The 12,927-nt window shown below is 39.6% G+C and overlaps 1 protein-coding gene and 1 long non-coding RNA gene across 3 annotated transcripts in view; one reads left to right on the top strand and one right to left on the bottom strand.

Annotated features, from left to right (window-relative positions):
• The window catches only part of ILRUN (inflammation and lipid regulator with UBA-like and NBR1-like domains), a 45,615-nt gene extending 34,866 nt beyond the window's left edge, over positions 1-10,749 (top strand). Inside the window, exon 5 of the mRNA XM_077334436.1 lies at positions 6,883-10,749. Coding sequence (XP_077190551.1) covers positions 6,883-6,918 — 36 coding nt within the window. The 3' untranslated portion in view covers positions 6,919-10,749. The remainder of the gene's footprint in view (positions 1-6,882) is intronic.
• The window catches only part of LOC143835943 (uncharacterized), a 33,148-nt gene that overhangs the window by 7,043 nt on the left and 13,178 nt on the right, over positions 1-12,927 (bottom strand). The gene's annotated exons all lie outside the window — the stretch shown is intronic.

Below are 12,927 nucleotides of genomic sequence, written 5' to 3'. Positions count from 1 at the left end.
GACTTTGAAAATCTGAACTAAAAGTATGTAAAATAGCAAAAGTATACTGATTATCCTAGAATTTAGGAATATAGTTAACCCAAAAATCTGCAGTTAGCATTAACTAAGGGAATAAGTTTACTTTCATAACATATAGATTTACCTCTTCAAAGCATCAAATAAGGCTGCTTTGAAAAGTACCCAGAGATCTAGGTTCCTTTCATGCCAAATATTTTGGTTGGGGGGGGGGTGTGCATTTTTGGGAAAGATAAGCTGATGTTTGTTTTGAAAACGGGAGAGATTCATCCTAAATTTTAAAATAGTTTTTTTAATAGGCAACTATATACATCATGGAGACCATTTTGGCTCATTTACATTTACAGTAACTGGCTCTCTATGACCTTCACCACATAGGAGTCTTTGTGCTGGGCTGCCTCCTGGTGCTTGAGCTGGGACAGGTTGCCCCACCTCTTCCCACTGCTACACAGGGGAGCAGTTGGCCCAGATAGCAACACAAACCTTTCACCCCCTGACACTGCCAAGAACTGCTGCCACATGATGAGTTGTATCTGGCCAGCTTTCTATTCAACCTAATTGAATTCCCCTGTTTAACACAACCCACATCAAACTTCAATGTTGTCACCACAGGTTCCATGATGCCCCAGCATAGCTTTTTTTGCTTCCATTTTATGCTAGTGGAAAAGCTGCTTGGACCCAGCTCGAGATGTTGCTGAGCTAGATAGACCAGTGTTATAATTCAGTAGAAGGCAGCTTTGTATATAAACTGGTATGGCTTATTCACACTGGAGGAAAAAAATAGATTATTAGATTCAATGGGTGTGGGAATTCTGGGCTCCATTTTGGCTACATTTTTGCAAATTAATCTCTGAAAATGCATTTTCCACTTGGGTCAGGTATGTGGGAATACACATATTTGGAGTGTGATGAAGTCTGCGTACATATATTTTGAGCACGACGAAGTATGCAGAAAGACATAACAAATGATGTAGTATTGCATTCATTAAAGAGCTAAAATAGCAACAGAAACACCCATTAATGCATTTGTGTTCTACCTGTGCAGAAGTGTGTTTGGTTCTAATCTATCGTTTTGGAATTTAGGCAGGGGACTAAACTAGATGACCCTTGACTCCTTTGAACTTGGTTAATCTGTTATGGTTAACATTTTCTCAACATTGTGGTATCAAACAAGACTAATAAGTATAAAATAAAAGTTAAATTGTATGTAAACCTAATATGGATTAGATCTCTCAGCTCCATTTTATGGTTTAAAAAATGCTGTCCACTCTCCATTTTTCTAAAGCAGGAGAACAGCTTGACTTCTGTTTCCATGCTTGAAGTTCTCAGATTTTCTTTCTGAAGACTTGTAAATGTAGTAAAGCAAAAAAATTTTTTACAAAAATTATATATAGTAAAACAATAAATATGTGGACAATTAAAAATAGTAAGGATTATACTTCCAAACTGTATATGTTTGATTTGCCCAAAAACTAAATGTTAACCTGAAATTGTATTAATGACAAAACCAACTTGTCAAATTTTTTAGCTTTTTATAATTCATCTTATGTTTTAAGTGATAAGAAGCTAGAAAACTCATCACAGAAAATCTGGAGCCCAGAGCCAGATGTCTAAGATTGCAGAGCACTCACATAGCCCCAGTTCCCCCTGCCATGCCAGTTATTGGCAGCCAGAAATAAGGAGGAGCTTGCCCTGATTTTCTTCCATCTCAAACAGAAAAAGAATGGGCTCCACAATGCATCAATGGACATGCAACCATTAGTTACTTGGTTACTTGAGCATAAAACTGAGGCTGGGGTGAAACGCTATCTCTCCCTCAAGTACTGTGTTGCATATATGGCGAAAGCAATACATGTCAAAAGTTGTTTCTTAGTGTGCATTAACACTTGCTGGATTGGGGCCTAATCTTCATACTGGTGAAGTACTGGCTCTTTATAGATGGAAGATCAGACTGAAACAGCATGTCAGTGACTTCTCCAAAGAATCTGGCAGCACTTGGCTTTGCATTTTTTCTTATATGCCTCTAACATTCCTGGTTATGCTAATTTTTTTCCAAAAATGTAGAAGCAAGAGGGGCTTCCTTTGTGTCCCTGCAGATATTTGTGTGATATCCAGTATGCTTACTTTAACTTCCACCATGTAAAAATTAGAACTGTTAGGAAAGTATTTAAGAAAAAGCTCTTTAAAATCACCCTAATTTCAAACCTGAACCTTTTTTTTATGCTGTAGTGCAGAAATCTATACACATACAGTATTTGAAGATACACCCAGTATTTGAAGAAATATGCAGGATCTGAGGCTAGTAATTCAACAAGAATTCTACTGATGTAGAGATAGCTGGGGAATTAATATTGTTATGTACATTAATTTGTTTTAATAACATGTGGTTGGGGAGTTGATTTTAATGGTTTCAAAATGTGATTTCATGTATGTTTTAAATTGTTAGCCACCTTGTGAGGGGAGAAAGGTGGAATTTTGTAAATAAATAAAATATACCTTCCACTTTTTTCCATGTCCCTTGCTAAAAATCTGCGTTGAGCAATAAACACGTATTTTACGGGTCATGTTAATGTTATGTGCACTTGTCAAATTAATGCACAAAACCTACAGAGCTTTTTTCATTGGGTAGCAATTTGAAATAATTAAGGGCAGAAATAGAGAAACCAAAACAGTTGTTTCTGTTTAATATACACAGCTGCTTAAAGTTGATCTAAAGAAAGACTAGAAGATACTGCCCTTCTAGATTATACCACTTCAGAGTGCAGGTATGTGTGGGGGTACATAATTGAGTGATCTGGGTGATCAAAATACACTGGACTTAAGAAAAGGTACTTACATCAGAGTAAAGGCGGGTTGATATAGCTTTCTTCTCAGGGTAGTTTTCTGGATACAAAATAGTTTTGGGGTAGGAGAACATTCAAATATGGTTCCCCAGGCACTTTGAAGTGGTGCATCTGAGGTTGTCAGTATTTTCCCTGTAGGTCAACATTTAGGTAAGTACAAAAGGAGGACACCTGGACTGTAGGGAAAGGATTTGAGCTGCTACATCATGTTTGCCTAGTATGCTTTGAACAAAATGTAGTACAAAATGCTCTGTTCTGTTTGTGTTCAGTGTACATACGTGACTCAAGAAAGACAAAGGTAGTTTGAAGAAGCACTGATCAGGAACGGGCCAGGAAATGATGAAGATGAGAGAGAGATACGATAACATTATCTGATTCTGCCTCTGTGTACTCTGAGAAATGTGTTTTCTCTTGCAGCCATGCATCAAATGCCGGTTTTAAAAAAAGGGCACCACCACATACAAAGCCAGTGTTACATTAATGCATTTTATAAACTCAGTGAAAAGAAAAATAAGAATTTAGTTTCAACTCTAGAAGATATTATTATTAAGATATTTTATTAAGAAGATGTTTTTAAGAATCACTAGTCAAATTTTGCAACTAGGAAGCATTTTATAGCTCATGTTGTTACTTAACGTCTAGTAAATCTGAGAATTAGTATTCAGGATTTGAGATGTCTATGAAATCAGTTAAGACTGCATCTCTGAAGTTACCCTTTTGTTTTGCTGTTAAACCATCTGGTTTCAGCTCCTAATTTCAGAGAAATGCTTTCAATTTTGCAAATATTTGAACTAGTTAGAGGGTGTATTGGCACCTCTTGTTCCACTCTCCTCTTTGCTTTTATACATTTTTAGGTGCTATACATACAGGAGGGGGAAGTATCAAGATAGGCTGGAGAGCAGACTGCTCCAAGATTTTGAACAGGAATTTAGTATATTTTTAAAAAATTCAAACAGGGAGTGAAACCAACATAACCCAACCCAATGTTAGAGTTGCATCCCAAGAACTATGAATGGGTGCTCCACTCACAGAATGGATCTTCCAGTCTCGTCCCTCCTACCTGGTTGCACCCTGCACCATCTGGAAAGATAAGAGTGGGAGGATCCTTGGGAGGAAGGGCTTGCAGTTCAAATGATGAACCCACCTGCATGAACAGAATGCCTTCTATTATTCAATACCATATTTTGATACAGCCAAGTATAACACATTGGCCTCCTTGAGACCTGATATTATATTCTGTTTAAGAAATGTGTTTGTTTGTAATTGGATTTCTATGACTGCCCCTCCTAGCAAGTCGGCTCAAGGCGGTTTACAGCATTACTGGAAACATGAATATTAAAACAAATAAAACTAATTAAAGCAGTTAAAACCTCAATACAATTTAAATTCCATTATAATGCCAAAGTTTATTGGCTATTGCCTTAAGATACTACTCCCAATTATAGGGGATTGCTCTTGTAGGAGGGGGCAAAATACAATGATATTCTAAAAAATTCAAGGGTATGAAATGCATAAATAAAATTAATAAAATTAATGGGTACAATCCAAAAGTGGTCTTCTGGGGATATAACAGAAGTTCCATTGGTAGAAGAAGGAAGGCGACATTTGTCAGTTCTTTCTCCATGCCACAGATTCCTCCCTTCTATTTGTAAGGGTTCCCAGATTTGTAGAAATATAATTCAACTAGCTTCAAAGCCCATTCCTAAGAACAGGCCTTGAAGGGGTCCCCTCCCCTGGCTAGGCAGCTTAAGGTAGCTTTGGGCTGCAGCTCGCAGTCGGATCAAGTGGGGCGGGCGGGGGGCAGCCAGCTTGTTAGCAGGCCTGGGACAGAGCTCCTTAGCAGGCAATCAGCAGGCCGGGAAGCTGTCATTAGCAGGCCGGGAAGCTGTCATTAACAGGCCCTGCTTAGCAGGCCTGGAGGTCTACGTTAGCAGGCCCAGCCTAGCAGGCCAAGAGGCCCTCATTAGCAGGCCCTCCTCCTTTGCCCAGGGCCCTCTCCCCTTACCTGCTGCTGGCCCAGGGCCCTTTCCCCTTTGCCCAGGACCCTCTCCTTTGCCCTCCACCATGACCCTTTGCCCAGGGCCCTCTCCCCTTACCTGCTGCTGGCTCCAGCCACTGAGATGCGTCTGAGAGCAAAGAAGCTAGAGTCCAGGGACGGAGGGCGGGAGCTTCAGAGGCAGGGCCAATCTGATTGGCCCTATTCCAACTTAGACAGCCAAACACGTTCCACCCCCAGGCTATTTCACAAATTATATATAGAGAAACCATGGATAAGAATGTATTCAGTGGGCTGCTGTGGGAAGTGAGACATGGGGGGAACAGGTTTGAGTTCAGGGGGCACATTTAAGAAATTGTATCCAATGCATATGTTTAGTGTGCATGCAGTTATCTGATAAAGCTGCATGCATATGAAATCTCACACCTTGAATGAAACTTAGTTGGCCTTAAAGGTGATCCTGAACTCAGACTTGTTCTGCTTCTTCAGACCACCTAGATGTATCTCAATGAAAAGGGAGTTTGTCTTTTAAATCTTAAACATTATGAGAGTATCTTATGAGTCACCGGAATATGTTACAAGATTTTGGGGGGACTTATAAGGCTTTGTGACTGTTTGAACTATATATCTGAACTCTGCTTTTAAATAGTTTAGTTTTGTTACACACCTTGGATTGGCTGAGAAAAGGTGGGCTTATAAATCTATTAAATAAAGAGTAATTTCTCCCTCTAGGTATGCAGAGGCTACTAAGCCTGTGATCACCTCTCTCCCCCCCCCCTTTCATGGCTTCATTTTAAAAATATTTTGCATCACTCTCTTCATAGTACTACTTTGAAGAGCCTTTTTTTTAAAGTGCAGAAATTGCGGTTGCTGGGTAGAACTGGCAAGAAAACTGGCAAGTCGTTTATCCAATGCCTTAAAAACTTTATGTGTTATCTGAAATACTTTGTTCAGGTTAGGCCAAGAATGTGATACTAGCACTTGCAAAATATTTAAAATATATTCTTCCACCCTTATAAAAGAGCATACTACATGGATCCATATTGAAAAAAGACATGATAATAAATTGTAGTTTCAAAGGGTAGTTTGTTCCCTCTGAATAATGTATGGCTTTAGAAATAATCTTTCAACGGAATAAAGAATAACTGATAAAATCATTTGAGATAGGAAATAGGGGCATATCAAGAAGCATCTCATCTTTTTAGGTATTCATTTGTTCCAGTTCTAGCTTTGTGGAGAGCTTTATGTGAACTTTGCAAAAGTGTGGCTTATACCAACACAACTTCCCCAAGCTTCAGTCAAGGGGAAGTTGACCATTTGCAAGTAAGGCTTATAGAAGTTTATTGTAACAACATTTGTCCAATAGCACCTTTAAGACCAACAAAGATTTATTCAAGGCGTGAGCTTTCGAGTGCATGCACTCTTCCTCAGACAAAATGGAATGAGGATCATGATAAGTTTATTGTGTGTCTTTTGGAATTTAAACAGGGTCAGCTGGGCTAATAGCTCCAATTCCTGCTTGCCACAAAACATACATGAGGTCTGCAACTCAAGGTAGCATCGCTGGTTGGAGACACAGAACCAGCCTTCAAACCCTAGTGAGCAGCTCTCTCTCTGTGTAAACTGTTGGGATTGGGACTGTTCTGGGCTTAAGTACGTGGGCTGTTTCTAATGAATCTGGATTTCAAAAGTGTATAAGAAATCTAAACACCGGCATTATTATAAAATTCCAGGACTGCTGTATTTTAAGCCTAATATACTCAGCCCCCTAACCTGGAACTATAGCTCAGAGGCTTGTTTTTTTCAGTGCAGTGGGTATCTCTCTGGACCAGTGCAAATGACTAAATATTGGTGTTGCTTGTGAGCAGCTTGGGCGATATATTTGGGTTGTGTTTTTCACTTCATAGCATTGAAATGAGAGGACGGTGGGTTTGCTGCATTTGGGGGAGAGTGCTGAAATGTTGGAATAGACATAGCTTAGTTTGTTCCCTCTTCTGAAATTAATTTTTGTTTCTAATTCTTTTCCAGGGTTTTCATGGTCCTTACCCCTTTGGACAGTCTTAAACAAAAACGGGTATCGTTGAGAAGAGAATTTAACAAAGACCGGACTTGGGAGGGAGGGGGAGTTCTTGTGACTTATAGAAGATACAGCATGAACGCCCCTTCTTGGCTCCATATCCTTGGATAAGAAGAAAACAAACTATAACTTTAAGACTAGTTGTTTCCAGAAAAAAAAAAACACCTAAACTAAAGTATGCATGTGTGAATGCTGAATTTCAGGAGTGCTGTTCAGTGCTATGAGAGAGAAAAAATACACCAATGTTTTGTTTAAAAGTCATTGTCACAGTTAATTAGGTAGTTAAAAAGACATTTAAAAAAAATTAAAACAGAAAAGCCATCTCTTTTAAAAAGAAAATAATTATTTTGCCTACAGAGTGGTTGTAGTCTGAGCAAATGTTAATTTTTTTCTCCGTTTCTTGTTCATAACTTTTTAAAAGGGACAGCGTGCATTTTTATGGAGATGTGCTTGCTATGAAATGGAAGCTTGCTTAGCATTTTCTTGGTTAGTTCAGTTATTTTTATACATCAGGTGTTTTTAATTGTAACATCATCTACTTCTTGCCTTTAACTTGTCTGGGAATGGTGTGCATTAGTCATCTGCTAGTTCTTTTCTGTTAGTAAAAGTTGATCAAACTCAATCTTCTTGGGTGTGGCAAGGAGGTTAAGAAGGCAGGAGAGTTTTCTTAGGCTTTCAACAGGAGCCGACATATAGTTTTCCAAGACTTGCTCTGAACAATTAACATATTGAAGTATTCCTGCTTTCATTAATGTACAGTAAGAGTCTTTGAGACAGTCATGCATGTGCCAAGAATCAACTTTATTTCTAAACTTTGCATTTCCCTTTTTGTATTGAGGTAACTTCCATTTTAATATTTGGCAATACACATACTAGCTTAGCTGGCAGAGCTAAATTGCTTTGGACATATAGGAGGAAGAATCAACTGCCTCTAATGCAATTCCTTCTGTTCATTGGCTTTCTTGTGCTCTGAAATGTTGATATTCTAGGTTGTCTGTCTGTCAGTCAGTCAAAGGGGTCAAGCTGTGTGCAGCCCATGAAGAATAATAGCCATATATAACTAGGTTGTCCTCCGTAGGAGAAAGATGCAGATTATGGTGTTCTGGGTATTGTATCAGTTCAAGGCTTTGCAAAGGGGGGGGGGATTTCTGTCTAATTCAGAAACTTGAACTAGGCCATAGCAGCCATCTGCCAAAGATAGAATAATATGCAACACCCCCTTTCTTTCATCTCACTCTTAAGACCAAACTGCCTACTCTGAGATAATTGAGGGAACTACATATCTACTGATGGAGTTTGTACAGAACTTTTACTTTGGCCCAAAGTAACCTACCCCAACAACTATATTGTTTCATGAATTGCATTAAGGGCCTAGTACACTTTTTCACCATCCTTCCACTGGAACATATGGTTAGCGCCTGCAGAGTTTAAGTGGATCTTGCTGGAATCATGGGGTGGGGGTTTGTAGGCATTTAGGTAATCAGTTTTTTGGGTTCAGCTCAGCATCTTATTTGGGTACTCTTTTTGAGAACCATATATAATTTCCTTCTGTCACCAGTCTAATTTGAATAATCTTTCTATTTATGTGGACTTGAACAGTTGGAGAGGTTATTTCAAGGAGTTACTCTTGAGATGAAATTAAACATCAGTCCATTGGCATCTTAATGATGATTAATTTGTTACAGCATAAAATGTTGTAAATCAGGGCTCACTTCATCAGATATGTTTGAAGTAAGCTCTGACTGGCAAAAGCTTGTGCTGGGATAGATTTTGTTAGTCTTTATGGTTCCCCTGGTCTCCTGTTCAATTTTGTTGCAACAAGTTAATATGGCTCGAGATGAGAGATTATGGAAGTATAGAATTTGGGGATTTTTTTTTTGCTTCTTCGCATTTCTTCTCAGTGTGGCTCTCCAAATAAATATCTGAATCATTATGGGTAATTCAATGTATTCAAATGCAAATAAGGGTATAGGAAATGATGGTGTATAGCAGTCATGATGATTGATTTATTTTTTTCCTACTCTTGGCAAGCTGTTTCCCTAATGGGCAAACAAAGTATTTAAGTAGACTGTGTGGGTTTTGCTGTCATGTGAATGGATGGCTGTGGGTGCTTTTGTGGCAACATTACAAGTTGGCAACTACCAGACCTAATCAGAACGGCTTCAGTTTTCTCTTTGCACCAGGTATTCACACTTTCACCCCATCTAAACTGCCAACTGTTTTGGACATTTGTATTCTTTGCATCAGGAAGACTGATACATACTGCCAAGTGGCACACAGGAGTGCCCATTCTCTACCAGTTGTCTTGAACAGTGTTTCTAGTAAAGGGCACAAAAGCCAGAGACAGTGCCTAGGTGGGGTTGTAGTAAGCAGCCATCTTCTTAAGGCAACTAGTTCTTCAGATCATCCAAAACGTAAGCATTTCTATTATGTTTGAGGATGATCATGGTATAAATAGTTGCAAAGGCATCATTTGTGTTTGTTGGTGTTGGCTAAGGAGATAACCTTCAGTGGTGACCATGGGGGGGTGGGTTGTTTGAAATGCTTACTATCCTGCCAATGGTTCCGTTTCCCAAGGAAATATTCTTCCTGTTATACAAGCATTATTACATATGGAGCCTCTTGGGTTCAAGTTGCCGTTCATTTGATGGCTTGGCAGTTTTGAGTTTAAATTGCTTTAGAGTTGCTTTGCTCATGACACCCTTCTTTTACTGATGTAATTTCATAAAGGATAAAACTGGTCCCAGTTAAGTTTAAAATTGCTATGAATGTTTAATTTGCTTCCATTACACGTGGTAGAAAGCTCTGACCGCTTGTGATGGCAGCAAAACAAACATTCTTCCTATCTTTAGGCATCATAATGTACATGTGTATATGTATTCCCCTCCAATATATTACACCTGTAGCAGAACTATAAATGACACAGCCCTCAGTCCCCTTGATACTGTGCTCACTGCCTAGTCATAGAGGAAGCTAAGCATTGCTTGACTCATGACCTTTTTCCAAAGTCAGGTTCTTGTTGATGGTTTTAGGGGCTGAACCTAGCTCCCCAAGCTTCAGCCTGCCACACATGAGCAAGGGTAGTCAGCTCTGACTGTCTTCCCTAGTGACTATCGCTAGAAGAAATAATGATGGATTCTTGAGGGGGAAGAAGCAGTTATAATTTTAATAAAGGGAAGTTTTGAATTTCTTGTTAATAATACTTTGCTTGCAGAGAGTGTGTGAGATTTAAGTGAGAACTTAACTCTAGCCTAAGCTGTTGGGTTTTAAAAAATGCTGTTAACCTCTGCATCTGTGAATGTGACTCCAGCCTGGGATAGAAAAGCCCCCAGAACTGGGCTGGCTTTGAGCCTGACTGGCTGGAATTAAACTCTATCCCTGTTTGGGATGGATGTCAAGCTTGCATTTGCAGGCTGGGCCATGTTGTTGCCCTAATTTGGGGCAGGGGAAGGTGACGGGTATATCCTGAGGCTTCAGGGATTTTGGAATGTGTACTTATCCACCCACCCCCAGCTGTGGATGGGTGCATCCTTAATCTCTGTGGGTACAAGTGTAGCCAGAATTCTCTGGGGCTAAGAAATGCACGCTGTCCTAAATCTGGGTTTTCATTGTCATTTTTTCCCCTCTGTGTGAGTGCGTGTCTGATTCTGCAGCCTGTCTTTATTCTCTCTGGGGGGAGTGCATGTGTAGAGCAGGATGGTGTGTTGCTTCATTGAGTCTGGGAAGAATCCTGTAATAGCACATGGGGGGGTTGGGGAAGGATGACTTTTCCTTAATGTATAAATGAATATTTGTATGATTAAATTAACACAAAACAATTCCATAGCTGTTGTGTTTTTATTGAATGAGAAAAAATTGATCCTACATTATTTGTTCGGAATCAGTGGTACCTACTTCCATTTCTTGTACATTGTGGGTTCCATACAAGCCACAGCCAAGCAGAAAAATCAATATAATGTTTAAATGTATTTGAGAGGAAGAGAAGAAGAACTGTGCTGGATCAGACCAATGGTCTATCTAGTCCAACATCCTGTCTTACAAAGTGGCCAGTGAGTTCCTCTAGAAATCCAACAGCAGAGCATAGATGCTAGGACCTTCCCCTGATGTTGCTTCCGAGCACTGGGATTCAGAGGTTTGATTGCCCTGAGTGTGGAGGTTACTCTCAGTCACCATGGCTATAGCCAATGGTAGATCTGTCCTCCATGAATCTATCTAATTCCCTTTGAAAGCTATCTATTCCTGTTGCCTTCACTACATCCTCTGAGAGCAAATTCTACATTTAAATCACTTTCTGTGTAAAGGAGTATTTTGTTCTGAACAAACTATCCATCAGCTTCCTTTGATGCCCTCAAGTTCTAGTATTTTGGGAAAGGGAGAAAAATTCTTTGTTCACTCTCTCCACCCCATGCATAATTTTATAAACCTCTATCATGTCCCTACTCAGTCATCTCTTTTCTAAACTGAAAAGTCCCAGAATCTTTAGCCTTTTCTCATAGGGAAGATGCTCCAACCGCCTAATAAAGTTGGTACTCATCTATACTTTTTCCAGCTCTTCAATCTCCTTTTTGAGATACGATGACTAGAACTGTACACAGTATTCCAAATGAATCTCCACCATAGATCTATAGAGGCATATTATAATTTCAACTGGTTTATGTCCATTCTCTTTCCTAATAATCTTGTGATTTCAAAATATCTCTTCTGATTTCAAACGATCTGGTTTAGTTCTGGGCTTCATTATAAAGTACTTTCTTGAACGTATTTGCATCTTTTAACAAGTAAGAGCTAGAGAGTATTATTTTGGACAGGAAGATATTAATCCAATATCCTATTTGCGAGGTTGAGCAATATAACGAAGCTCTAAGGGGGTTTGGCCATCGGCATGACGTTTTGGGTGCATTTGCTATGAGGCCATTGTTAAGCCAACATCAGCAATCCATTTTGCTGGAGTGTTTTTCAGCTCATATCTCACACAGGTAAGTGAGGCAGGAGTGGGGTAGGAATAGTTCTGTATAAAGCAACTTATTAGAACAGCCCCAGAACCCATACATATTTATTAGAGATTAAGGGGAATTGAATAATTTTAACTGGCAAGGAGACTAGGATTACAAAGGCACTAAACACTAAAATAACTACACTTGTGCAGATTGGACTGCAGTTTTTTTACATGTGGAAAAGGTATCTCAAAATATTACAGATCTCATAGGATGACAGTTCAGTACACATTGCCTGGAAACCCACACATTCCAGTGCCAGCACTGATTCAGGAAATCCCCAGCCATTTCTTGCATGGCTTTATCGGCAATAGCCCTAAAACGTAACCCACTTATATATTGTTGTAAGTCAGTGTACTATAGTAATTAGAATGTTGGAATAGCACAGGGGAGTCAAGGTTTCTTGATCTGTTGTGAAGTTCATAGGGTGACCTTAGATTTGGGTCGGGTAGATGTGTTGGTCTTAAGCAATAGAACAGAGCTTGAGCCCAGTGGCACCTTTAAGACCAAGTGAGTTTGATTCTGGGTATAAGCTTTCATGTGCACACATGCTCCTTCAGATACATTGAAACTGACTTCCTCAGGCTTTGCATATAGAAGAAGAAAAAGAGCTGGTGTTTTATACCTCACTTTTCACTACCTGAAGGAGTCCCAAAACAGCTTACACACACCTTTGTTCTCACAACAGACATCCTGTGAGGTAGGTGGGGCTGATAGAACTCTTAACTGCTCTGCAAGACCAGCCCTAAGAGAACTTTGACTGACCCAGGGTCACTGAGCCAGCTGCCTGTGAGGAAGTGGGGACTCTTCAGATTAGAGGCCACTGCTCTTAACCAGGTGGGGGGGAGGAGTTAGTTGCCAGGAAAGGGCTAATTAGAATCAAGATGCATAAGTAACTGGGCAATTACAGCAAAGATCTGATTAAAGCAGTTGGTTAATGTTAGTCACGTTCTCACAGCTGGTGGTGATGATAAAATGGCAAGGAGAGATCCATGTATGCTA

Source organism: Paroedura picta, chromosome 4, assembly GCF_049243985.1.
Source record: "Paroedura picta isolate Pp20150507F chromosome 4, Ppicta_v3.0, whole genome shotgun sequence".
Taxonomy (NCBI): Eukaryota; Metazoa; Chordata; class Lepidosauria; order Squamata; family Gekkonidae; genus Paroedura; species Paroedura picta.
The sequence above is the reverse complement of the archived record's forward strand: the minus strand, read 5'-3'. Positions and strand labels throughout refer to the sequence as shown.